The following is a 27316-nucleotide window of genomic DNA, read 5'->3' on the forward strand; positions in this document are numbered from 1 at the left end:
GTATTTACACAACCTCGTGTTTTATCTCTATCTTCTCCTGTCTTGTTTATTCTCCGCCTCTCTTGGTAAAAAGAAGAAGAAGAAAAACCCTGGAAAACTTTTCTAACAGTACTGCATGTTAAATATACGGTAGAGGGCAGCAGTAGAACATTGTGGCTGCATGTAACCTGTAGAAATGTCAAGAAGAAGAAGTGGGATCATGACAGTGGCCAAAGAGTCTTGAAGAAAGATAAGCAACGGCTGAGACTCGATGCAACCGTATTTGATAGTACGAATCTGAAATAACATGAATGTTAACTACGTAGCTCTTGACTGTATGATCATAAAAAAAGCTATGATTAATCATAGCACAAAAACAAGAACAAAACAATGTTAATTCACGGTCAACACACTGATATCATCGGCGACGCCATCTTTCTTTCAATGCCGTTATGCGCTCTTGTTTTCTATGGGGGGATCAATCTCATACGTTCAAAGAGTCTTTACCATTACCCATGACTCCCCTGAAACGTATGACCTGTCTCCTGTCTCTGGCCTTGGCTCGTAACGCGGTGCTGCTGTTTGTCAGTGCGTGCTGGCTGTAGGGTTTAATTAACGTTAACTAGCCAGTGTTCGTGTCCGACAGGTCCGCTAGTAAACTGGGAGCCGTTACAGCGGAGCTGAGCCACAATGCTGAAATGTAAAACTGTATGGAAAAAGCTTGCACCCCTGGCTCGAGCCTCCTCCACTCTGTGCCGGCAGAATGTGAGAAGAGCAGGTGAGTTAGTTAAGTAACTTAGCCTTACGTTAGGAGAGGGACTTTGTGTCTTCCCGTTAGCTTGTCTCAATTTAAACCCGCATTGCTTGTCACATAATATCCCCCAATGTCGACTGGTTGTTAAACTGCACGGAGAACCTTAGCATGGCCCAGTCTGGCTATTTTGACCTTCGTGTGGCGGTTTCAAAGCTAACATTAACTGAGCAAATTAGCAAATGGCAACATGCAGTAACCAGTCAATGACATGTCCATAACTAACGTTGGGTTAGCTCAACCCGTATTGCACGCCGCTGGTTGCAGCTCTCGCCTGAACATTTGCCAGAAAGCAACGCCAGTGAATGAAAAATAAACTCGTGTTACTGACACACATGCTGGTTTTCAGTCTGCGTATTAATAATGTTATTGCGCCATATTCTCTGTCCCTTCAGATTTAGCCACGCTTACAGAGGCCGAGAGAGAGAGTTAGTCTCCTGTGACCCTGAGAGTATAAAGCACAGCATGTGCAAAGTGCTCAGTATCCCCTTGTTGATGCGTTTAATGCACAATACTGAAGGAAGTGCATGTTGTTCATGAGAAACGTTGAGCATAATGAGGATTCATGTCTCAAAACTCAACTCAAATTGAGTGTGTGTGTGTCCTTATCTTTATGTAACCCACTTTACAAGCACACAGAGCAGCATAATGTACCAGTCTATTCATTTTGGGGAATGCCAAGTTCAAGCTTATGTTGACTTGAGATGTAATGTTATCTTGGATTGGAATCTGCATAATATGCCTAATGTTGAAGATCTTGGAGTAAGACATGTCTTCATCGTCAGCAGGCATGTTCTGTAAATATATCCAGCAGCATTGACACAGACAGTTCAAACTTTTCTTCTTGAACAATCCCTTATAGCAATGCAACAGTCACCTTCATACACATGTTATATTAACCATAGAAAGGAAACATAGTGTCATGCTTGCTACATGTCGCCTCGTAGTTGTTGGTGTCATACAACCAAATGAGATGTTATGAAGTATTAATATATATAAGTTGATTAAGTGGCATTGTCAATCATGTAGTGCCAAACTGAGCTTGATCAACATAAACAGAGACTGTAGTGCATCTTCAGCCATATCAAATGCACCAGTTGGAGTGTTTTACTGCTCACCCCTACAAGAATAAGTAATGTTAACCAAAAACTTGAGACATTTCAACTGTCTAATTTGAGTGTATTAATCGTGTGTGTGTGTGTGTGTGTGTGTGTGTGTGTGTGTGTGTGTGTGTGTCATAATGCAAGACGTGGAGATGTACTCCGACTACAATCGAACTGTCTGGATTACTTTTCTGACCAACATTAAGGTTGTTTGACTTAAATGAATGCAGTTTTGACTAATCAGAATCTTTGTTTCTTTGTCAATGTTTTCAGGGTTAAACAATGGCAGGATACCAACATGTGTACCTGCAGCTCACATGTCCACTGGGCCTGCAGGGGGAGGTAGAGATAACCAGCTGTACATTCTTCTGGTTGGAGCAACCTGCATTGGTGGTGGAGTATATGTGAGTTAGCGTTGTTGGTCATAACGTACAGTACATGTATTGAAAAGCAGGTAGTTAACTAATATTAATGGCTATACACTTGTCTGTTTTCACAGGCATACCGAACTGTCAAGGGAGACAGCCAAAGATATCAGGACCGTATTGATGAAATTTCTTCCAGACCAAATAAACAAGCCACAGAGGAACCAGCCATACCCATCCAGTCAGAGCCTCCTGGTGAGCAGATGTATTGTCCGATTTTTGTGATAATAAAACTTTGACCCTTTAACTTCAATCCACAAACAACTCTTAAGATATTTATATCAGAGCCACAGCATTCCTCTGTGATGTGTTTTCAGAAGTGATCAATTAAGAGTTTCACTGTTGTGATTAGTTTTGTTTTAGCTGTGGAAGCCACTGAGACAGAGGGTGAATGATACCCATCTCATTTGAGTTGATATTTATAGATCAAACTCCAACTCTGTTAATACGTTTATAGGCAGGAACACTTAACCGTGATATATTCACCACAGTGAAGAAAGCGCTGTGAATGAGCTACAAACATCCTAAGAACTTTGGGCATCATTCAAGAACACATGTTCACATGAACAGATTAGTTCTTAAGCAGCTTGCACAAGGGATTTAGGAGAACTTGCCAAATTTCTTGTATATTTAATGTTCACTTATGTACACATACATATAGTCCAGACCTGTTGTATGAATCATGTACAATTTGTCTAGTGTTATTCATTTCAATAATAGATTATATAATACATTACTTTGAAGCAATTTTGAGTTGTGCCGTTACTAATGCTAATTACCAATTCTCATCAATTCATGCTCATTTAAACGCATTGTTTCATAATTTCTGACGTGGCACACTCATTCAAGCCCACTATACAAACAAATGTAATAAAATGTTAAGATAAGAATATGAAGATATTCTTGTTTGAGGTCAAATGCCTGGAAAGTATTTGCTGTGACACTGTTGACTGAAAGGTTTTTGTTTTTAAATCATAGTTAGAGGTTATTTGGTCTAAGTGTAGGATTTGCAAAACAACCTGATTTTAAATTAGTAGTAGATTAATTTAAATCGCATGCTTTAAATCCTGTTCTCTCTCTGATTTGATAAACCAGCCGTCCCTGAGCCAGAACCTCAAGCAGCACCTTCACCAGAAGAGCCGAGCCCTCCCGCCCCTGATGCTGAAACACTGGCCCCCACTGAAACGAGTGAACCACCCCCAGGTTGGCTGCATACTTTTCTATACCCCTACGTGCATGTGCCTCCTGTAAAAACAGTGTGTTTGAACCAAAAAGTATTTGAAAAAAGGACTTAAGTACACATAATTCCAGAACAAGTAGTAGTATCACACTTTGTACACACAATGTACTTAAAAGAGAACTGAGGCGTCAGAAATGGGGACACTAAGTGGTACAGTGAGGGTAGACACACCTGGGTCACTCTGTGTCCAATCAAAGAATGAGACTAAAGTTATTTAAAATATTGTAAGTAAGTGCATAGTTTTTTTTTTTTTTAAATGTCTTCCTGGTCTTCCTAAGATATATTTTTAGGGTACAAAAATGATCAAAGATTCACATGCAATGGCAATAAAATATGCAATTCTCGAAATCCATGATTTCATTTTTTGGTCTCAAACAGCCCATTCAAATCGGTAAACAAAACTCATTACACTTTTCACAATTGTTTCACATATGTAATATGTTAAAGATGCACTTGATGGTGATGGCATGTTTTATACACGAGGCTCTTTGGAATCTTAATTTATATTGTCTTTACCCAGAAGCTGAGAAGTTTACTGCATAAACTGTGACTTTTTCCTCTCGTTGCATCTGTTATTTTTCATTCACCTTCTTGCATTAGTGATGCATGTGTCATGCTCAGTGTGTTCTGTACGGTTCCATTTACTTTGTGTCCTCTAACCTTTCACATTAACCCTGGACAGTTTCAGTACAACTGTTATACTCACATACTCACTTCCTCTCTGAACTCAAAATCTTTCTTTTTTTAGTGGGACACAGTCGTTGGAGTTGTCAGTATTTTCTCCAAATATCTTGGCTCCTTGGGTGCTTTGTAATATTTGTGATGTAATGGGGTTTGACATTTTCTGTGAATTTGTGAAACTTTGTCCTAGCATAGTACTCAACATGTTTATTTCCCACTAGTATCATATTATTGTTCAAAACTGGAAGCTGCCCTTTGAAGTGAATTGCATTTCTTACCTCTAAACCTTTTCATGCTGTGCCTAAAATAAGTCGTCACAGCTGTTTCCAACACTATGCACAGCTTGATGGTATACAGTATGTACGTCTCTCTTTGGGCAGCTTCCACGTGGTATTGTGTCTAGTTTGCATGCTCCGCAGAATGTTCCCAGAGTAAAGCTGAGGAAACGCATGGATCCTGATTTTCTCCCCCTTCAATAATCTCTTAAAGAATGAAATCTAAACCCGTAGTATGGATTGCCTCAACAGCAGATGAGCCAGTGGTAGAAGCAACTGCAGAGGAGGCAGTAGAACCATCTGCAGCACCTGTAGTTGAGGAGGGTAAGATCTTGAGAAGAGAGGATACTCTGATTCACTTACTTGATTGTAAATATTTTAAGGTGCCATTTACACCTCTGCTTTTCCGTCTGAGTCTGTCTCGTAGATACATACTACAGCTCCGATAATGAAGTCTTTCAGATATTGTCTGTAGTGTACATTAGAGGTTTTAATGTAATATTGGCGCTATACTACCAGAACCATCACCCCTCTCTGAGCCGTCCCCAGCTGAGCTCACAGAGCCGCCCCCTGCACCTGTGGCGGAGAGTGGTAAGCACTCAGTCAGACCCGGACACGGAGACAGTGTTGTACATTTACCACATCAAAGGGTTTGTTTTTTCCTTACGTGTTACTGCTCCGGTTGTACTAACAGAACCTGCAGCAGCAGCAGCAGCAGCAGAAATCCCCGCAGCCGAGCCAAGCGAGCCTCAACCAGAAGTTGTGGCAGAGAGTGGTAAGACCGTAGTCCAGCCTCGGTTGGAGAGGAAACGGGCGGACTGCGATACTTTTTCCCATTCTGTTAATGTTGATTTCAAACACCTTTTCGCCTACTTTATATTTTTACCATGCTTTGCCATAACGGCTTTTCTCCTTACCTGTTCATGTCTTTTTCACATTGTTTGGATTCAGATAAAGATAACGGTTAATCTCCCTTGAATGGGGTATCTTATTTTTTATTTCAGTTTCTGCACAACCTGGGACACGTATTTACTCACCTTCATTCTGCACCTGTTAATATTTCTTATTTTGTGGGACACAGTCGTTGGAGTTGTCAGTGTCTTCCAGAACTATCTTGTCTCCTGGTGTGCTTTGTTATAGTCGTGATAGAAAATTGAAGCCTTCCTGTCTGACATTTTGTCTGCCATTATTGTTTATAGCTGGAAGCTGCCCTTCGAAGTGGATTTTATTTCTTACCTAGAAACTTCATTCATACTGTGTCTAAGATACAAACGGTCTTCACAGCAGAGTTAACAGAAAGGTCTCTGTTACTTTAAACATCAGTGAAGTGAGACACTGTCATCAACACGCACAAAGGTTCCAATCCCATACTCGGCTCTTTGATGGCATACAGTATGAGCGTCTTTGTAGAATATAACCACATATTGGGCAGCTTCCACATGTTGTTCAGTTTGCATGCTCTGCAGAATGTTCCCAGGGTAAAGTCGAGGAAACGCATGGATCCTAATGGTCTCCCCCTTCAATAATCTCTAAAGGAATGAAATCTTAACCCGTAGTATGGATTGCCTCAACAGCAGATGAGCCAGTCGTAGAAGCTTCCCCAGAGGAGGCAGCAGAACCATCTGCAGCACCTGTAGTTGAGGAGGGTAAGATCTGAGAAGAGAGGATACTCTGATCTAATAATTGACTCAATTGGAGTGCACATTCAAGGTTATCTTGTAACTTTGCCACTATATGATTAGAACCATCACCCTCCTCTGAGCTGTGCCCAGCTGAGCTTACAGAGCCGGCCCCTGCACCTGTTGCAGTGAGTGGTAAGCACTCAGTCTGTGCATGGTGATGTACATTTACCACATCCACGGGTTTATTGTGTCATAACTGGTCAATGCTCCGGTTATACAAACAGAACCTACAGCAGCAGCAGAAAGTCCCGCAGCAGAGCCAGCCGAGCCTCAACCGGAAGTTGTGGCAGAGAGTGGTAAGACCGTAGTCCGGCCTCGGTTGGAGAGGGGAAGCGGGTGGACAGCGATACTTTTCCCATTCTGTTCATTTCACCTTTTTTTTTTCTATTAATGATTTTTAACATTTTATTCCTCATTACAGCTTTTCCCTTGCTTGTGATGTCTTTTTACATTGTTTGGGTTCATGATAATGGTTAATCTCACTTACATGAAGAATTTAATTTATTTTTCCATTTACTCCTTTCAGGTGTATTTGTCATGGGTACTGATGAGCATCCAAGATCATACACTGACTTTGTCTCTTTCTCCTGCTTCTGCTTTTTGTCTCTCTCTCTCTCTCTCTCTTCTTTTTTTTATTTTCTCTCTCTCTCTGGCTTGCTGTTGCTCTCTTGTGAAAACTCCAGGAGACTCCGCACCTGCCTTGCTCCAGTTTCCCTCACACACCCCCTACCTCCTTATCGGTGGAGGTACCGCCTCTTTTGCTGCTGCCCGGTCCATTCGAGCCAGAGACCCCGGTGCCAGGGTCAGCATTCAGTGCATCATTCATTTTGCTGAGTTTCTACGTTACATCCGTGTTTTGTCCTCATGTACTGTCTCTTCCTTTTTTTAAATTGTTTCTCCCAGGTATTGATTGTGACTGATGAGCCAGTACCCCCATACATGAGACCGCCTCTTTCTAAGGAACTGTGGTTCTCTGATGATCCCAGTGTGACGGAGACACTGCGTTTCAAACAGTGGAATGGAAAAGAAAGGAGGTGTGTTTAAGTTCATGTATTGTGTGCTTTTGGTTTCTTGAACTCTTTGTCTCGCAGTGCCTTTCTTGCAATATGTCTATGCTTGTATTGGTGGTTATTACATTGAGTTAGACAGTTGTCCTGTGGACACCTCTTTGCTTTATTTGATTAATTGCAAAATTAGAGTTTTTGTTGGTGACACTTTTTTCTATTCAGCTGGACCTGACTGTTCGTGTTAACCATCATCACCTAACTCTGTTTACTGGGTTCCCGTTTTTTTTACAGTATTCACAAAAAAAACACTATTGGTGTCAAACAAAACTTTCATAATTTCCCGTGCTGCAAATGATTTATATTCCCAAGAAAGAGTGTTTTTGCAACTTGGTATTGCCGTAATACCAACTCACATTGATACGACTACTTTTGGCAAACCATATTTTTAAAATATTTTATTTAATTTTGTATAAGAAAAATGTTCAAAGATTTGAATACTTTTGTGTTTTTATTTTTCAGTATCTACTTCCAGCCACCATCTTTCTACATAAATGCAGAAGAATTGAATGGTGCAGAAAATGGTGGAGTGGCAGTTCTCACCGGCAGAAAGGTTGGTTTACATTTGTTTTCTTTAAACGGTCATATACTACAATGGGCATGTCATGATTATGTACAGTGCACTATAGTAGTATTAATAGTTTTCATATACCATAAGTGAGGAATTTCATTGGCTGATGTAAATGTTCTTTTTGACTTGATTGAGATGTTTGACAACAGTACATGATTTAATCCAATTTAGGTGGTTCACATGGATGTGAGAGGAAACAAAATCAAACTGGACGATGATACTGAGATTTCATATGACAAGTGTTTGATTGCTACAGGTAAGCCTCTCTCAAATGTATGTAATACATGTAGTTTTAATTTTCTAGAAGCTGATTTCAACTGTTTGCCTTCAGGTGGTGCGCCTAGAAATCTACAGGTCATTGAAAGAGCAGGAGAGGAGGTGATGAAGAGGACAACGTTGTTCCGCAAGGTCAGTGTTTAGCCACAAGGGGGCGATATCCTTTCAGTTTTGGAAATTCTGGCTGATGGTACAAAATACTAAAAGTTGCACATTTGGGGTGTAGGAGTAAAAGTAAAGGTATGACATTATGGAGACTTTGAGAATGTTGTTTGGAGGTGTTAAAACAACAAAAAATTCTCTGGATCTTCATTCTGCCATTCTTGAATAGGTCATAATTGTATAGCTTTGTCTCAAACAATGCAAAGTTTTCCCTTTTTTATGCTAAAATCATGGAAACAACCCGAAATGCAGATACTTTGCTCCGTAACTCCAAAGGTATTAAGTGTGTGCAACATTTACTTTTGTTGGTCCACTGTTCTTATAATTCATTTATTACAATCCCTTCATTGTTACCATACTAAAAAAAGGAGTAAATTTGATATGAATGTTGTTCTCCTCTGCAGGTCGAGGACTTCAAATCATTGGATAAGGTCTCCAGAACCATCAAGTCGATCACAATCATTGGCGGCGGCTTCTTGGGCAGCGAGCTGGCCTGTGCCCTCGGCAGGAGATGTAAGACTACTGGTCAAGATGAGAAAATGACAGAATAGAGGATTAAGGTTTAACAGAATTAATTTGTTGCCCTGTTGTCGTATCACTCAACCTCTTTCTCCTTTTCTTCAGCAACTGAGGTTGACCTGGAGGTGATACAGATGTTCCCTGAGAAGGGCAACATGGGAAAAGTGTTGCCTGAGTATCTGAGCAACTGGACGACAGAAAAAGTCAAGAAAGGTTGATGACCATTTTGTACTGCAACATGTCTAAACCTTCATATCTAGTTGAACATCCCTAGAAAATGTTTTTTTATCTTTTCTTTGTTTATCACACATTCTTCATTTTGTCTTCCAGAGGGTGTAAAAATCATCTCCGAAGCTTTGGTGAAATCTGTGGTCTGCAAAGATGAAAAATTAGAAATCCAACTGAAGGATGGCCGATTGGTAGGTCCAGGTTTTTTTCCCCCAGTGTAATTCAGGAAATGACTCATGAGTTATTGATTATCTTGTGCTTCACCTTGTAGGTGACAACTGACCACATTGTTGCAGCTGTTGGCCTGGAGCCCAATGTCGACCTTGCGAAGTCAGCAGGTCTGGAGGTGGACTCTGACTTTGGTGGCTTTCGAGTCAATGCAGAGCTGCAAGCTAGATCCAATATTTGGGTGGTAAGTTAATGATCATAAGGTCGTGGAAGTGTTCCAACAGTCAACTGGGTCATGCCTTACTGAAACAGTGACTTTTTTACTGGCTTTGAAAATTAAAGTCCATCTATACTTCATTGAGAGAAGCTTGTCACTAGTTGTGTCAAACATTTTGCTGTTGATGTTGAACCCCCATATGCCAATTTGAAATATATCATATGTCCTTTGAAAAGCTGAGACACTTCTTAGTGATATGACTCACCTAGACAAAGTTGTAAACATGGCAATCCACTTTTATTGAGTTGATAAAAAAGTACTATAATGTTGACTGTGCAAGGGGAGCCACAGACGAGGTTTCATAAATGTATCTTTCAGTCATATCTTTTATTATAGTGCCCCCTAGAGGTACAATTGGGTCATAGTCTAGACGCAATGCACCTCTCTAGACGCGTAATGCAATTGTAATATAGATCAGTGTAGTTTGTCGTTTTAATCCATCCCACATATCCTCAATCCCTTCTGTCTGGATTTAGGCAGGAGATGCTGCGTGTTTCTATGACATCAGACTGGGCCGCAGACGAGTGGAGCACCACGATCACGCCGTTGTGAGTGGAAGACTAGCAGGAGAGAACATGACCGGAGCCAACAAACCCTACTGGCATCAGTCCATGTTCTGGTGGGTATTAGGGGTACTTCCTATGTCCTGCTTGTGATGCTAGCTCAAGGTTTTCATGGTTCACAAATTCAAACCGTTTGCCAAATGAGAGCTGTAGCTGCAAGCCATTAAACCAGCTTGAAGTGGAAATGAAGGAAAATATTTGTGAATGCGAGGGACGGTCTGAATTGTTGATTGCACTGTTCCACATTCATCGTCTGCATTTATATAAATGGGCACTGGGGCAGCATGTACAATTTTGCAAATGACTCAGATTGAATCCTTTTAGAATTCAGACGTACATGCATGATTGCTTTGAAGTCTTGAATACCATTAAGTTCTAAAATATTTAAACTGCCTTTAGAGGACATTAGGGTCGGGGTTTCCAGCAGAGGGTTGCATTTTTCAAGCCCATAATACTTTTAATATCTCTTTCAAAAACATCACTGGACCAGATATTCAGGGCGTTGCCAAAAGATGTAGCTAGCGTGTGGCATGCGCTCCGCATTACACAGATGAATGCAGTGTCTACTTGTTTTTAGCAGCTGGTGAAATCTGGCCTACTGCTGTTGACATGGGTTCATTGCAGTCCAAAAAAACAACAAACGCAGTAGACAAACTATTGTTACTTAGTCACCAGCAGATGATATGTTGCTATATGAATGCCAGTGTAATGTGTCTGCACATCCAGGCTGCTGTGATCCTCCTGGAAACACCACATCATAATTCAGCAGCGCTGGTCAGTTAGTTTGTTTGAAGATCTTTTTATAAGGGGTAGCGTCGTTTCCCCATGCTCCATGCAACACCATTTCTTTTAAATTGGTCCAGTATTGAGCAAAGATGTTGCAGCTGATCACTGGCTGCATTATAATCATATTGGGTAATTGCACAATTGCGCACCACTATTTTACATCCACTAAAAGTCCTTGTATTTGTCACTGGTAGTCTCAACATTATCGAAAGGACACTACAGAGAAATAACATTTTTCTTACCTCTCCGTTTATTATAAATAGCTCCGCCAGGAGAATCATGCGATTGCTTGCTTGTGTTCGTGCGTGCATCCTTAAATGATTGTGAATCTCTGTTTTTCCACAACCAATCTTGCATTCTGCTGCAGCAAGCAGCATGATATTTTGAGTGGCCAGTTGTATCTGCATGCTCAAGGACCTGTTAGTAGCTGTTTTATACTGATGACTGCCTTCAGACTCCTCACTAACTGCCTTTAACCAGCCACCGGCCAGTTTTGCCAGTAGTGCATAACACAGCTGAGTGCGTCTCTGCGGCCAGAAACTTTATGGGAGAGCGACATTGTGTTTTCTAACAAAAGTACTCACACAGCGGACTGATTTTCAATGTGATGGCTGAATAGTTAGCTGATTTTGACAATGTGGATGTGACGCGAGATTTCCGATCAAGACTTGTCCAAGTGTGACACACAATACCAAACAAACTGTGTGACGCGAAAAGAAAAACATTTTATTTCTCTGTAGAGTCCTTTCCATAGAGTTGTCAGACACTAATGGGACAATTGTTGTCCCCATTACTCGCCGAGACACTAACATGGGAGAACAGGGTCCAGGTTGAAAACATTCTGAACCCTTTAACTTATCATAAACGTACAAGTGGCCCCCGTTCCATATTCCATGTATTGTCTAATGTTGTATACAAACGTACGTTAAGCACATTTCAAACATTTTAAATGGTGAAACTCACTATTCATTTACTTTTACGTTATAGTTTTAAGTGCTGCTTACAGCTGCAGGAATGTTAGCTCAGTAACACTGAAAAAATGCTAACAGGTTCCCAAAACAATCCTGATTTGGATGTTCCTAGGTGATGCCACATTGTTTTACAGGCTCTCTAGGCAGAATTACCACAGCATGTAGTTTGTTAGGGTCATTTATTGTGACGTTACTTCAGCTTGAAATCAGGTGGTGGTGGTGGGTTGTCACAGGCGTTCACAGCTAACAAGTGCCGTGTGTGTGTGTGTGTGTGTTTGTGTGTGTGTGTGTGTGTGTGTGTGTGTGTTAGAATAGGAGCTGTGTGAGGTACACAAACATACACAATGTTATGGTAGCTGTTTTGACTTAAAGTTTTGAGATGTAGAAGTTGCTGCGCTTCACATTGGAGGATAAACTTCAGCAAACTATTTTCAACTGAATTTTGCAGAAGATTTTTCTGCTTTGAAAATACAGTTGACACAATCCTTTGCACAAAGTGGCAGTACTTCTAGCTGCAGTGTCAATCTCTGAACCCATCTGCTGTCGATTTCAGCCTCTTGGGCTACGGACAATATTTTTGGGGTTATTGTGTCTCATCTCTATAAACGGATATCTGCATATAAAGGCAGATAAATAAACAGTTAATAAACTAAATCGTTATCAGATGATAGCCGACGGGTTCCGAGATTGTATTTTAGCCAATGCCGCTAAAATGTGATTGGTCATTACTTCTCAGATGCTTCAGATACCAAAGTTTTGTCCCGTTATCTCTTTATAGAGATTAATATTGGCTTAAAGCCATTTGTTTGTCATAACGTTTTTTTCTTTTTAAGTTGGTCTTTAATTCCATTTTGCACTAAAGTAAAGTGTAAAGTGGAGGACATTGAAATCAATGGGGAAAGAATGCTTCTTTCTCTGAGAGGTTTGAATCAAATGATTTCCTCAACATGCTTTCCAATCTCCTGCTTTCTCACAGGAGTGACCTGGGTCCTGACGTCGGCTACGAGGCAATTGGGATCGTTGACAGCAGCCTACCAACAGTAGGAGTGTTTGCCAAGGCCACAGACAAGGATACACCTAAAGCTGCTACAGAGAAGTCAGGTATTTCTGAAACCTTTATCCTAGAAAGCAAAAAAAAAATACACAGAGGCTCAGATTTAGCCTTACGTGTTAAATGTATTGCAGGAACTGGGATCCGGTCAGAAAGTGAGACGGAGGACACGGCTGTTAGCCCGGTGGCCTCTCCAGTGCCGGCTCCCGCTGCGGTGCATCAGAAAGACGAGTACGGAAAAGGAGTCATCTTCTACCTGAGAGACAAAGTGGTGGTTGGCATCATCCTGTGGAACGTGTTCAACAGAATGCCCATCGCAAGGAAGGTATGTGACTTCGTCAGGAAAAAAAAAAAAGCGGTTTGTTTCATAGTAAGATTCAATGCATAGATTTGGTCATCGTCGATCGTTTGTTGTTTGTAGATCATCAAGGATGGAGAGGAGCATGCCGATCTGAACGAAGTGGCCAAACTGTTCAACATCCATGACGATTAAGATGGTGGTGGCCGGGCACTTATTGTGAGAGGGGAGCATCATGTGAAAACTGAACTCTGGCAGCCATTGCCACAGTCTTTAAGACACAACTGATCATGCATACAAAACAGGAGGGATTCATGTAAAAGATTGAGATATTTTTCATATTTGGAATTTATATCTGCTGCACCTGTTTTTGTTTGTTTTCTCTTTTTTTTCTATCCAGGAAAAATGGGTCTCATTTTCCACACAGCGTTTTGCTCGTGTTTTCGAAACATCATGGTCAAGATGTGATTGTCCTTCTGCTTTTCCACACCAGGCTGAAAATGCTGAGCATGGATTATTGTTTTCCTCTGTATGATCAGGGCAGCTTGTCGTGAGAGAAGTTGCAATAAAGGCTATTTTTAAAATGGAGTGATCCAATTATTTTCATTTTGCTCCTAGATATTATCACTGATGATGACGACGTGTAACTTGACCTGCATTCTGAGCTGTGACGGTTGTTAAAGTCTGTGTGGTTGAGCTCATCTGTCCTGAAGCGTTTTAATCATCGCGTACTGCTTCACAAATTCCCTTCGGTCGTACAGCTTTGCCCTTTTTTAGTTGAGTGAGGTATGTTACAGGTCTAACCTCAGCTAAAAGCACTGGGCACAGGCAGGCTTGTATAAAGGGCATCTGACAAGTACACTTCAATGTACAAGTACGATCTAATTAAGCAAAGTCAATGTGCACTGCAACAAGAGCAACATTAAAATGAAGCTTGGCCTACTTAATCCTGTCCGGAGGTAAAACTGTTCAAGCATGCAGAAACAATAGGCTTTTTTTTCTTTTTCTTTCGCTGTGGGCTTCTTGTTATTAGGATTGCGTTCATGTTCTGTATTCTCACACATTTCTTATCCTATTTGACACTGTGGGCTCCAGAGCGAAGTGTGGAATGGCCTTTCAAGTGAGGCAAAACACGTGCAGCCATAACGTCCCATCGCTTTCTTTGACATAAATTTTGCACGAGTAAACGGCTGAACTGCCTCCCCCTCTGTACGGAGGAATAAACATGAGCTTCCACATTTTATATTTCAATTTGCGTGCCGATTTGAAGATGAAATAATTAGACCAGAAACGTTGGACAGCTCTGTTAAAGATGCATAACCTCTGGTTGTGTACTGACACTTACAGAAACACGTTACACTTAAATTAATTGGAGAGCCGTGTCCTCGTCCATCTCCCTTCTGAATGCATCAACAATCTTGTGTTTCTGCTGCTATCCTTCTGTTTTCAGTCTGCAGTCTTGGAGGATGCTCATACTTTTAAGCAATAAAGTTTTTAATTTAAAGATGAGTTAACACATGTTATCTATTGGACATTATATACTGATGGTACTGGCTTTTTTGCAATAATTTATCTCTGGTGTTGAAAACATAATGCCTTATTAAAATATATATACACGTGTCTATTAATGTATGTATTTGGATAAATAGTTGTATTAGAAGAAAAAAAAGAGGAAAACATCAAGTCTGATCTGGTGCCATGAGGGAGAGCAGTGTGGGCCACTCTGCCTTGGAAATGGTTGTGTCGCTTTAAATATTCTTGCAGTAATTCTTTGAACATGCATATGGCTATAAAAAAGAGATGAAGCTTGAAGTCGTCCACACAAACACAGGCATTTTGAATTATACAGCAGCAGCTTCCTGTATTTTACACTTCCAGAGAGGGAGGGTGGCTCGGCTGAGCCCAGAAGACAGAGCCTGGCTGCAGGAGCAACAACAAGTTTCCTGCATCTCTGCTTTTCTTTTCTTTTTCATTTGTTCTTCCCTCCGTTGGTGTTACATCTATTGTTTCTACGAACCAAGAAGAATGCTATTCCACATCGCATGTATGCTGTGGACGTCATCTGTCATATTTCTGCAAGGCAGGTAAGAGACTATTTTAAGTTGTACTATTTGTTGGATACATTTTCTGTTTGGTTTGCCATGGCAGTGTGTTGGAAATGCAATTATTTTATTTAAAAAGATTTGACATTTAGAACGTATGAAGACATTAGATGACCTCTGTGGTTCTTTGACCAAGGGGCACATCAACATGACTGTTCTCTTGGCATTGGATGCATTACATATGTTTAATCTCTAAATGAATGCAAACAATTAAGTGAAATGTGCATTCATGTCAGATACAGGATTGACTGAACAGAAAACAAGAAGCTTGTGTTTGATTTGAGGCGATTAGACGTGTGCCAAAGTCATTTCAAAGATAATTTGAATTGTCTTTGTATAGAAATGTTAAATACTTATATCGTAAATAGTTACATCTAATCTGAACCCTGTTAAGTATAATCTATGTCACCTTTAAATTACAAAACACGTGTCGCCAACCAGTAAAACACCTTTTCCAGCAGAAATTACAGTTATTGCACACCTTTAGTACAAATTCGATAAATGCTTTCCTGAAGAAGGATTCGAGATATTAAATATTAAATAAGGAAACACTATCAGTACATCCAGTGCAGCTTGTCCTGTCACCTGGCAGGTCTGTCCTCTGTAAGGAGATGAAGCTCCCCAGCAGGGCAGCTAAGCCGCCCTCTCCATCTGACTTTCTGGACAAACTGATGGGACGCACATCTGGCTACGACGCTCGCATCCGACCAAACTTCAAAGGTAACACACTGCGGCGTGCGGTTGGAGGATCTCCTCGCTTAGGACAGGTGTGGGGAAAGTGGGATTTGCGTCCCAATTTGGGCAGTGAAGCAGCACAAATCCTTCACAGATGGGTTAGAAGCGAGGGGTCCTGCAGGCTGTGATGTTTTCACACAGGAGCCTTTTTGTCGTGCGTTGTTACTGTTTCTATGCCGGCCCGCAGCCGGCGGTCATCGTGTTTTTGCACAGACTTCTCTTTCATATTTGTCAGAAATATGCACTTACCCCACAGGCCCATTTCAGTCCAATCTTGATCTGAGTGAAGCCAGCAGACTCTCTCTGACATGCTCCCCCCTCAGCCTCTGGGGTCGCATTTCATATATATTTCATACTTGCTCCACATCTTTGTCAGTGCATGCTAGGTAAATCACGGTTGATTATCTATAAATACACTAATGTAACTAAAGGAGAATCAATAAATCATTGCCACTAAGGCAAGGAGTCCCTGAAAAATTTAAAGTTTCGCTGGTCGAAAAATGTACTATACTAATTATAACGTACTGGAAATGACAACACAATTTCATGCTGGTTATGTGTGATAAGTCTGTTTATCAGGACAAAGCATGGCACATTATGAAGAGAGCAAGCAGATGTCATGTCTTTCTGCTCTTTATGCTTCATTGCGTCATGTGATCCCCTCAGAAAACATTGTCAGTGGTATTTAGGAATCCAGTGCGACTATCATGTGTGATGACAATCTGCTTCTGCCAGGTCCTCCTGTCAATGTCACCTGTAACATCTTCATCAACAGCTTCGGATCCATCACCGAAACCACTATGGTAAGAATTTCCATGCAGCAGAAAAATAACACATGGTTTTGACTGTTTGTCTTCACTGTGACCTTCAGGTGTCGCTGCATCTTCTGCAAACTATTCAGCAACGAATTCAGGTCCTCAGGCCAACATGCATTACAATTGTCTTCAGGATATCACATTTAGTGAGTCAGTGGATTCTTTCCACAATCGGGCTTTAGATGAAGTAGACCTGTGCTTTCACATAACTGCTTCCACCATCAGTAATCTTCTGGCTAAGGAGAGTTAGATTTAAAACGTTTCCCTTGGACTTAGTCAGATAATACTGTAAAAACGATGCCTCAAAAAGTATTCAGGTGTCTGCAGTAGCCAGTTTCATATTCATCGTCAACATGTGCTACTGATTATTGTCACAAAAGTTGAGTATCATGTTTCAACACTCGTTGAAGAAGAACTCAGAACTTTTACTTTGCTACTCTATCACTAAACAAAGTAGAAATACTGATTACAACATAGTACAAAATAGCTACACAACAGTGTAGAATTACTGTTACAAATACGTCTTGCATTCAATATTTTACTTCAGCGAAAGTACATAAGTCTTAGGATAAAAATATATTTCAAGTACCGAAAGTAAAAGTATTAAATAGAACGCCTCATTTCAGAATAATATACTATATTATTAGATTTTAATTGTTGTGTAAACCTGCAGTTATGCAGGAAAAGATTTGGCTAATTTAAACTACCTTTTTAAACTGCTGGCTTGGCAGCTTTATTTATAATAATGTATCATTATTTATTTGTTGATTACATTTTGTAATGATAGAATCAGCAATAATATGAATCTGGAAAGTAATTAATAACTCCAGCTGTCAAAGAAATGGAGTATAAATAGAGTAAAAAGTAAAAAATAAGTATGTTTATCAGACTCTTCCTCTCCCTCTGTTCGAAGCACTACTCATGATGCCAAACACACTGCCGTTAGATTATGACTAATTTATGACTGTAAACACTGTCTTGTAAGTTCATTACATAATGTCAGCTATGATTCTCACATCTCTTTGTTTCAAGTCAAATAAGAGGAACTCCTTTATTTATGCGGCCCATGGAAAGTGTTTAGAGTTGGACATGTTTTTTATTTTTTAGAAAAACTTGTGCTTTTTATAAAATACCTCTAGGGAGAGCCATCACATTTGAAATGATGACATTGTAAGTGGAGTGTTCTGTCATTCAGGTTATGAGCACTCAAGTCTCTTTGTCAGTGTTTATTTATTTATTTTTGGTCACACACAATGCTCCTTGCCGGCTGAGAACCGCTGCAGGTTCACGTGTCTCTTGCATGTCATTTATTCCTGTTTAGGTGACCGATGTCCTCTCTCAAGGTTTCTTGAAAGGACACCATACTTCACCAACACATAGACAAAACATAAGCATATTAAGAACACATATTCACCAATTTCACAACACATGATGACTGTATTTGCAGCTATTTGTGTGTTATTTGCAGTGTGTTAGGCTCTCAGGACCACCGCACTAATAAAGTCACACATCTACTACGTGCCACAAATGCCACTTAAGTCATTTATAACTATTTTAACTTCCAATTACGACTTAACTCCAAACTTTAGGATTACCGGCTCAATGTATTTCTGCGACAGCAGTGGAATGACCCTCGACTGGCGTATAAAGAGTATCCGGACGACTCTCTGGACCTCGACCCCTCGATGTTGGACTCCATTTGGAAGCCTGACCTGTTCTTTGCAAACGAAAAGGGAGCAAACTTTCACGAGGTTACAACAGACAACAAACTGCTTCGTATATTCCAGAATGGAAATGTCCTCTACAGCATCAGGTGATTTTGTTATTTAAATTGCTAATTTTGCTGAATAATGCACCAAGATCTCTATCTCTATCAGGCATTTGAAATCTGGCTCCATGGTTTGTTATGTGGCCAACTGAGCTTCCAGCTCTATGAGCTGCAGTCTTAACCTCTAAATATACGGTCCTGCAACATGTTTGTTTCACTCCAGTTCAGTTCAGTTGTCATTGTATTGTCCAACACCCACTGTGAATAATAACTGTAGGCTAAGACTGAATCAGGTCAGCAATGTGGCACTAAAGCAGGGGGGAACTGTAGCGTAATGGTTTTCATTAGAATATAAGAAAGATGAAGCAATGTATGAAGCCCTATTAGCAAATACGCTAAGCATTAACTAAATGATCAGTTGCTTCTCTGGTAATGATAACCCCTAAACCACAGGTTCACGCTGAAAGTGCCAAGTTACACTTAGCACCCTTTTCTAAAAAGGGTCCTAAATGTTCCCTGACGCACAGACAGCCAGCCACTGTATCGAGATCATTTGCATCTGCAGTATTTCTCATTTGTGTGAGATTCTTAACTTTGTCCTCGCTGGAATAAAGAGAAGAGGGGTCCTTAGAAATGAGCAGCGAAAGACATTGTGTGTCAATAAATAAGAAACAAGAGTGATGCAGCGATGACATATTTTTTCGGTAACAAAAGGCCAAGAAAAAGAGTGCAGGAAGATGTTCAGTGAGACGGGGCTGTGGGCTTAGGTTGTCTGGGTCTTCCCTCGTGAGTTGGTGTGTGAGGGTATCACTTTTTCGTTTAACTTTTTCATTTAACTTTGTGCTGTTGCTGTCTCTGTGTTCCAGACTGACACTTACCCTGTCCTGTCCCATGGATCTGAAAAACTTCCCCATGGACAGCCAGAAGTGTACAATGCAGCTCGAAAGCTGTGAGTTCATCTTTGAAGGCCGGCTTTAAAAAACAACGACACTCGCAACAGACTTTGTCATCATTGCAAACGATACACCTTCGCTCTGTCTTTCTTCTAGTTGGCTACACCATGAACGATCTCATCTTTGAGTGGCTGGACGTGGGAGCAGTGCAGGTGGCCGATGATCTGACGCTCCCTCAGTTTGTGCTGAAAGAGGAGAAAGGCCTCGGCTACTGCACCAAGCACTACAACACAGGTACGGGACGACCTGCCGAGGAGCAGCCTCGATAGATCCTGTCAATAAACCTCTAATAAGATGTCAGTGTGCACCTGTATCTCCTCCTGTGGTTAGGTAAATTCACCTGCATTGAGGTCAAGTTCTACCTGGAGCGGCAGATGGGCTACTACCTCATCCAGATGTACATACCGAGCCTGCTCACCGTTATTTTGTCCTGGGTCTCCTTCTGGATCAACATGGACGCGGCTCCGGCTAGAGTGGGACTGGGCATCACTACAGTGCTCACCATGACGACACAGAGCTCTGGCTCCAGGGCCTCCCTGCCGAAGGTTAGTCACGGTTTGTGTGCGGCCATTTTCATGAAATACTATACTATGACGCTTTATGACTTTACGATGGCTTTTTATGATATTTGTTTACGATGTACCATATATTAGCTTTTTTGGCACAATATACTATGATACTAAGATTATTTTTGTATTACTTTTTGTGGACAAACTTTACTAAGACATTTTTATGATCAACTATGAGCTTAGTATGGCTTTTTTTTTAAACATAATACTATACTATAACTTTTCCGATGACATAATAAACTGACTTTTTAGGACATTTTATGAAGTACTATATTACTTTTTCTAAGAAATACTATACTCTGAACTTTTTATGTCATACTATACTATTTTCCGACATACTATGGGTTTCTACTACATATTATTCTATGATGTTTCTATGACATTTTTGACGGACTATAATATGACATTTTTTAATGGCTGATTCGTATGACTACTTTCCTACTTCTTTCCATGGCATACTATACATTGAGTTTTAATGACATTTTAACCACATTCTCTGGCTTTTTTTATTACTTATTCATGGTATACTATATTTGTACCTTTTTATGGCTTGCTATAGTATATATATCTTGTCATTAATTATTCATGGTCTACTATATTATTACCTTTTTATGGCTTGATATGTTATGAATTTTAATGACCTTTTAACAGCATACCTATGCCTTTTTCCTGACTTTATAGGACAGACTATGATATTTGTATTACTTTTATTTGTATTTTTACGAAATACTGTACTATGACTATATTTATTATATTTTAAAGTCATAATATACTGCGACTTTATTTATTATATTTTAAAGTCATATTATACTATTACTTTTTTCTTAAATTTGTACTGATTCTATACCATGCCTTCCTTTTTTGACATCCCTTGAAATTACTTTTTTCAGAAGTCGTATACTATGGCTTTTATTTGTAACACAGTGTACTATTACTTTTAAAGACATTTTTATAACACACTATACTTTGACCTTTTTCTGACATTCTGGTGACATACGATGCTGACATAGCAATTTATGACTTTAATAACATTTTTACAACCTACTTTACCGTCGATCTTTTCTGACTTTTTTCTGACATATATAGGACTTACTATATTATGATATTTTCTAATACTCTTTCTTGACATACTATACTTTTACTTTGAATACAATTTTTCTGACATTCTATACTTTATTTTGTATTACTTATTATTCTTTTTTTGCAACAACCTAACCTATGACATTATTATGACTTTTTTTGGCATACAATCCAGTGCTTTATCAGTATTTATTTCAGACATAATTTAACCTTTTTAATGAAATACTATGACATTAATATAGCAATCGATGCTTTTCATTTTTCTATGACTTTTTTCACAACATACAAAACTATTACATTTTTGGCGCAATATTCTATGACTTATTAATGGCAGACTAGAAATTGAAATAGACAGGACTGCATGCATGGTTAATAATGCAGTAGTGGAAGAGGTACACAGCTCCTTTTTCTTACATAAATGTGGGAATGCCACAATGTAAAACTAATCCAGCAAAAGCATAGATAATTGTTTAGCAATAGTTACGATTGTTTTTAGAACTCTACTGTAAGTATTCAAACTAAAAGTACTGGTTCAGCAGAAGATATTATTGTATATAATACCTGATTATTATTAGTTAGTTATTTACCCATTGCATCATAATACATGTAAATACATCAACTGCACTCTAACAACACTGGCCATCTGCATAATGAATATTTTATTTTTTTTAAGTTAATTTTGTAAGTAAATTCAACCTAAATTTGCTTGTAAATTTAAGTTGAATTAACTTACAAAATTAAGTTGACTTTGCTTGACAAATTAGGTTAACTTTACTTGGAAAATTGATTCGTTGCATACACAAAAGTAAGTCATTCATACAAAAACCAGGGTTGCTTATTCTATGTAATACATGTACTGTATGATCAAGCAGGATATTTTTTATCAGTGTAAGATTTTTTTCTACAAGACTTAGCCTTGTATATCCAGTGTGGTTAAATGTAGTTGTTAAGTGAAGTATAACTTAATGTAATACGTTCATGTCACTTGCTCAACATGGCCTGAATGCTAATGCTGACTGAGTGGCTTCACTGATGTGACTTTCCCGGTGTCACAGGTGTCCTACGTGAAAGCCATCGACATCTGGATGGCGGTGTGTCTTCTTTTCGTGTTTGCTGCACTGCTGGAGTATGCGGCCGTTAATTTTGTTTCACGGCAGCACAAGGAGTTCTTCAGACTGCGGAAGAAGCTCAAGGAGCAACAGAGGCACAGAACTGTGAGTGCAACCGACCCACTCGCCCCCTGGGCGACTGTCACCTGCTATTCCCTGGGCCCGGCTGTGCACGAGCGCCACAACTCAGCTGTGTGCTGCACTCCAGCCGGGAAGCGCAGGCAGCACTGACCTGTAACAAATTCAAGCCATCATCTTATTCGACTGTCCTGAACATCTCGCTGCCTCACATGTGGAGAGGAAGAAGCCGACCAAATCAGCTTTGAATATAAAGTATTTCCTCAATGAAGCGTTGTGACAGCAGCTACAGGATTTATTAATACCGTGTCACATTTATACCACAACACATGCAACATCTGCTTGAATCCTTTATATATTTATGTATTAGTTGGGCCCATGCAGTGCCACTGAAAAGATGATTGCTTGCTGAGGAAGATCGCTGTGCACCACACAGGAGTTTTGTCAGGGTTGTGATGCAGTCTGTTTGATGATTCAATGTGTGTGTTGCGTTTCCCCCATCAGCAGGGAAGCGGTGACAGTAAGGTGAAAGGAAAAAACATGTCAGGAAACAATGCACCTCATGGCAACCTAGCCCAGCAGTGCGGGGCCTGTGTCAGGGTATGTACTGTTTAATGTTTAGTGTTTACCAGCAGCCCATCGCAGGCATCACTGAAGCTCTTTGACAGCAGATGGTTATTCTGTGCTGTATTTTCCTTCCAGGAGGAGGAGCTGGCGCAGCAGGGTTTACTCTTCCAGAGTTTTGGACTCGGAGGTGCACCGGAAATGGATGCAACACCGGTTTTTGCCGATTTACCTCCCGGTTTAGGCTTCTATGACATCCGCAGGCGCTTTGTGGATCGAGCAAAAAGGATCGATACCATTGCCCGAGCGCTTTTCCCCATGAGTTTCCTCATGTTTAACGTCCTCTACTGGCTTACATACAAAGTTCTACGACATGAAGACCTTCTGGCCGCGCTGTGACAATACAACTGTACAATATGTACGACTGAGGACTGTAAAGACACTGGAGACCTTTCGATTCTGCTCTCTTCATTGAAACATTTAAAGGCAGAGAGTCCTCAGCTGCGCCACGCCAGATGCGTTGTGACTGCATGTCCAGTGCCATTGGGACATCCATGACATGGAAGAGTTCATCAGTTTCTTTCAATTTTTTAATACTTCCAAAGAAATGCACTTTTTTTCTCAGCACTGATGCTTCATGCACTCCACGTCAGTGTACAGTATGTGTGTACAGTCGGCATCTTAAGTATACCAGATCACACTTTTATGGGAAAAACGTCCATATGTGCAGTTACTGTAGCTTCAGTGTTGCAGATCCTCACCAGGCCGACATTTTTATTTTTTATTTTACCAGAGTAGACTCATGTGACCAGAGCCACATGTTTCATAGATAGCGTATATCATCTCAAGCAGGAATTACACTCAAACAGTCGCGACTCCATTGTGTTTCTCACTGATTCTTTACAGGCATAAAATATATATTTTGTTTCTCTGGAGGTTGCAGAAATCTCAGATAGAACGCAAATGTTTTATGACATACTATATAATCCAACATATTTAACAGTTTACATTTCAAACCCTCCAAAAGGAAGCCCATCTGTAAAAAAACAAAAACAAGAAAGAAAGAAAAAAAACTGGATGAACCTGTTTTCTAAATGTGTTTTACATTTTAAGATATTTAAATGTGATACGTAATGCCTGAAGAAGGGAAGGATACATTCTCCATAAATATTTAGATGTGACTATTATATATTTGATATAATGGCATGGCACACACACGGCCACATGTAGTACATCTTTTTATAATTCATCAACCGAATCTATCTGTTCATGTCTTCAGTTTCAGACCTGCATATTGGCCAGATTATCAAAACATGTTGTTTAACGTTCTCCTGAGGCCTGCACAAGGGGTGTTGAATTGATGTTTAACAATTCTCAACTAAGTTACACACAAAGAATACATTGTCTCGGTATTTATTTATTAATTGTGTTCTTTAGAAACAAATGAACCCCTGAAATTGTTTGTTGGGTCAATATAAAATAAATAAATACTTTAATTTGAAATACTGAATGCATCACAGTGTGAACTTTATTATATATAACCCTTTTTCAAATCATCATTTTTCATTGTATCCCTATGTAATATGAGAAAACCTGTTTTCCTCTGTAACAGCATGGCAGAAGCTAAATCAAAAGGAATTAAACTTAAATATCAGCTATGGTATTCAAATTATCAAACTATGACATCTTCTCCAGCCAGAGGAATCGAACCAGCAGTTCAATAACTCTCACTCGATTTTTCTTCCACCTAAAGGGATTCCCATGATCAGCTCAGTGCTTCACACTGTACGGGGTTTTAAAATATTGCTATTTCATCAGTTATTTGTACGCGTGTCTTTAGACAGCTAGTCTCATTTTTAAAAATAAATCATCTCATAAAAGGAAGCTGTCATATTCATATTTGATTTGAGTTGCTGTCACATATACAGTAGGAGGTGCAGTGCATACATAAGCACTTCTGTGTCTGTGTGAAACATAAATTATCCTTAGTATCCTTAATATTTAACTGTTGAAGTATTTGCGGACATCAAGGCTAATTTAAAACAATAATGTTTGGTAACAAAGACATTTTATTTTTGATTAAGTATTAGGAACTTTACATCATTGTTGAAGGGTAGATATATAATTACAAAGAATTTGTTTCACATAATATGTTGTCTTTAAAAATTCGAAATACATCTTTATCCTACTAATTTATTATTTTTACATTAAGCTTATCTTTATAAATCTCAACTATAAATCTCATACAGCACCTGGAAAATAGATTACTTGTAATTTACTTTCACTGCTTCTCATCTGAGACTTTGTCCCTGTAGCCACTAGAGGTCGCTGTGGGCTCTTTTATATCTGTGAGCAACATTGCCCTCTATAGGCCACATAATGACTACAGCATTAGATACTTTCTATTTAACTCAATGTGAGGTGAGGTACTATTGGTTTCTGTTGCTATAATTTGTGATATATTATGAATTATTTGCACAAAACTTATTATGCAATGTTAAATACTTGAAAGCTACATGAAAGCTACATGATCTGTGAAACACCAGCCTAAACCAACTCAGTGTGAGTTAGTTATCCCAAACACTTTTGTTTGGGATTTGTTTGACTTGAAGCAATGAAGCAAGATCCGCACAAAATGTCACAGTTCAGCATTTCTCTGCAAATTATGTAAAAAAAGTCAGATAATAGCCATAGTATACTTAAAGGTGGCAAAAGTTAAAAAAGGGCAAAGTAAAAAAAAAAGCACTACAAAGTCATGATATGGCATGCCATACATTGCATTCAAAGGGAACTCAGTTTTAACAGTGCAATGGCCCTCTGACATTGCATAGTATGTCATAAAACCTTTCTTTAAAAAAATGTCAGTCATGAAATAAAATATGAAAAGTATCTCATTAAAAATCACAAAAGGGCAGAGTATAGTATGTCTAAAATGTTCATAAAAAAGTGATATTATAGCATGTCATATAAAACTATAGTATGTAATAAAACAATTCATAGTCTCTATAGTATAGTCATAAAAGATCAGAATTGAATGCCATACCATAGTGTCTCATAAATAGTCATAACAACGTCATAGTGTCTAATGGGGCTTTTGGGACGTTTAATTGAAATGTATTTGTATTTTGATTTACTGATATTTTTGATAATCTGCCTGGTCAGCAGCCTGGAAATACCAGATGCTGTCAGCTTTTTCACTTCTCCAACAAACAGCAGAGGGCGCTTCTGCTGCTTCACTTTAGACAGAGCTTTGAAGAACATTTTTAAATGATAGGCAAAAGAAAAGAGTAGAATAGTTATTGTATCAGTAAAGATCAGCAGAAGGCACACACAGTATCTGAGGGTAGATGTCCCACTAGTGTCAGTATCTTTCTCCAGCCTCCATCACACACACACCCTCCTTCTTTGAAACCACCATGTGGTCATACAGCAAAACATACACTTACATCCAATTTCTATCTGGAGGACTCCGAGTCATGATGTTCATGTTCACATCGATCAAGTACTATATACGTTGGGGTTGAATATAACTTTCTCAGATCACATGCAAAATAGTTTTGAATCATGCTGCAAAGGTTTTTCAATGAAATTGTGAAATCTCTGCATCCCCTCTACTTCCCCAAGAACTGATAACGAATACATTTCGTATCAAGCACCTCATTTAAGGAGAGCATGCCTGAATACGGACAGATTCAAAATCTGTGGAAACGTGTGTGGAGAAGTGAGACGACAGAGAGAATCAAAGGCAAAGACTCATTGTTGAATAATTTATCAAAACATTTTATTTTCTTCAACAACAATACAATATGTCACAGAAAAAAAAAATCACAGAGGGGTTTAAGACAGGTCTGGCTCAGGTTTTCTTCTTCGTCATTTTTTTTTTTAAACAATAAGTGCAGCATAAATCAAACAAGTCAAGAGGAAAAAGAGCATTATTACACCCTTCAAATAATACTAATAATGAGGAGAAGACACAAAAAAACGAAACCTCAACATCATTGAAAGTCACATTCCTAAAAGTCTTTGCAAAAGTGTCAAGAATTACAACTACTACGAATGCTCATCATAAAACCATGACTGCCTCACAAGAATTGAATATGAATTTCATAAAATGGACAAAACATTTTAAAAAGATTTTGTATTTATCGGCTCGATACAGTACAAAGACATCGTTCCATTTCTTTTCCCACCAAACTGTGTTGAAATGGTTCTAAGCACCAACAGGTTGTTTTGAGTTGCACCACTGACGTATGAATGCTGTTTAATGAGGGGGCATCGAGGCAAGGAGGGGTCTAGCACCATGAAAATTACACTGCCTCCTGATTGCACTTCCCCTATCCACACATTATGACCATACTACATTTTTTAAATACCTTGTAGCCCCTTATCAAGTGAAGTAACCTTTGATATGCA

At 39.4% G+C, this 27316-nt stretch overlaps 2 protein-coding genes across 3 annotated transcripts; both read left to right on the forward strand.

Moving 5' to 3' along the window:
• The first annotated feature begins 590 nt into the window (after positions 1–590).
• aifm1 (apoptosis inducing factor mitochondrion associated 1) lies at positions 591–13718 on the forward strand. 2 transcript variants are annotated; one of them, XM_079237070.1, is made up of 23 exons: positions 591–757; positions 2167–2297; positions 2393–2513; positions 3414–3521; positions 4767–4838; positions 5034–5105; positions 5209–5289; positions 6089–6160; positions 6257–6328; positions 6421–6492; positions 6880–6998; positions 7100–7230; positions 7723–7813; positions 8003–8087; positions 8163–8239; positions 8674–8782; positions 8894–9001; positions 9119–9207; positions 9288–9428; positions 9938–10080; positions 12758–12882; positions 12967–13157; positions 13254–13718. In XM_079237070.1, exons 1-23 carry the CDS (start codon positions 670–672, stop codon positions 13323–13325), a joined length of 2370 nt encoding a protein of 789 aa, XP_079093196.1. In that variant the 5' UTR covers positions 591–669; the 3' UTR covers positions 13326–13718. The 2 variants fall into 2 exon arrangements, with proteins under 2 accessions (XP_079093196.1, XP_079093195.1); XM_079237069.1 differs by lacking the exons at positions 4767–4838; positions 5034–5105; positions 5209–5289; ... (1 more) ...; positions 6257–6328; positions 6421–6492.
• Positions 13719–15155: 1437 nt separating this feature from the next.
• LOC306733080 (glycine receptor subunit alpha-4-like) lies at positions 15156–23302 on the forward strand (the record flags this gene model as incomplete). Its single annotated transcript, XM_079214271.1, has 10 exons — positions 15156–15214; positions 15825–15952; positions 16703–16770; positions 18372–18595; positions 19417–19499; positions 19600–19737; positions 19834–20048; positions 22208–22366; positions 22844–22939; positions 23042–23302. The coding sequence occupies 10 exons, from the start codon at positions 15156–15158 to the stop codon at positions 23300–23302; spliced, it is 1431 nt and encodes a 476-aa protein (XP_079070397.1).
• Positions 23303–27316: the final 4014 nt, after the last annotated feature.

Source organism: Taurulus bubalis (genome assembly GCF_910589615.1).
Source record: "Taurulus bubalis genome assembly, chromosome: 2".
In the NCBI taxonomy this organism is placed as follows: domain Eukaryota; kingdom Metazoa; phylum Chordata; class Actinopteri; order Perciformes; family Cottidae; genus Taurulus; species Taurulus bubalis.

Excerpts from the sequence above, each read along its gene's own strand:
- aifm1 (XM_079237070.1), top strand. The coding sequence starts at position 670 with ATGCTGAAATGTAAAACTGTATGGAAAAAGCTTGCACCCCTGGCTCGA. Across the intron at positions 6,161-6,256 it reads AGCACCTGTAGTTGAGGAGG|AACCATCACCCTCCTCTGAG; the intron begins GTAAGATCTGAG and ends CTATATGATTAG. Across the intron at positions 6,329-6,420 it reads TGCACCTGTTGCAGTGAGTG|AACCTACAGCAGCAGCAGAA; the intron begins GTAAGCACTCAG and ends TTATACAAACAG.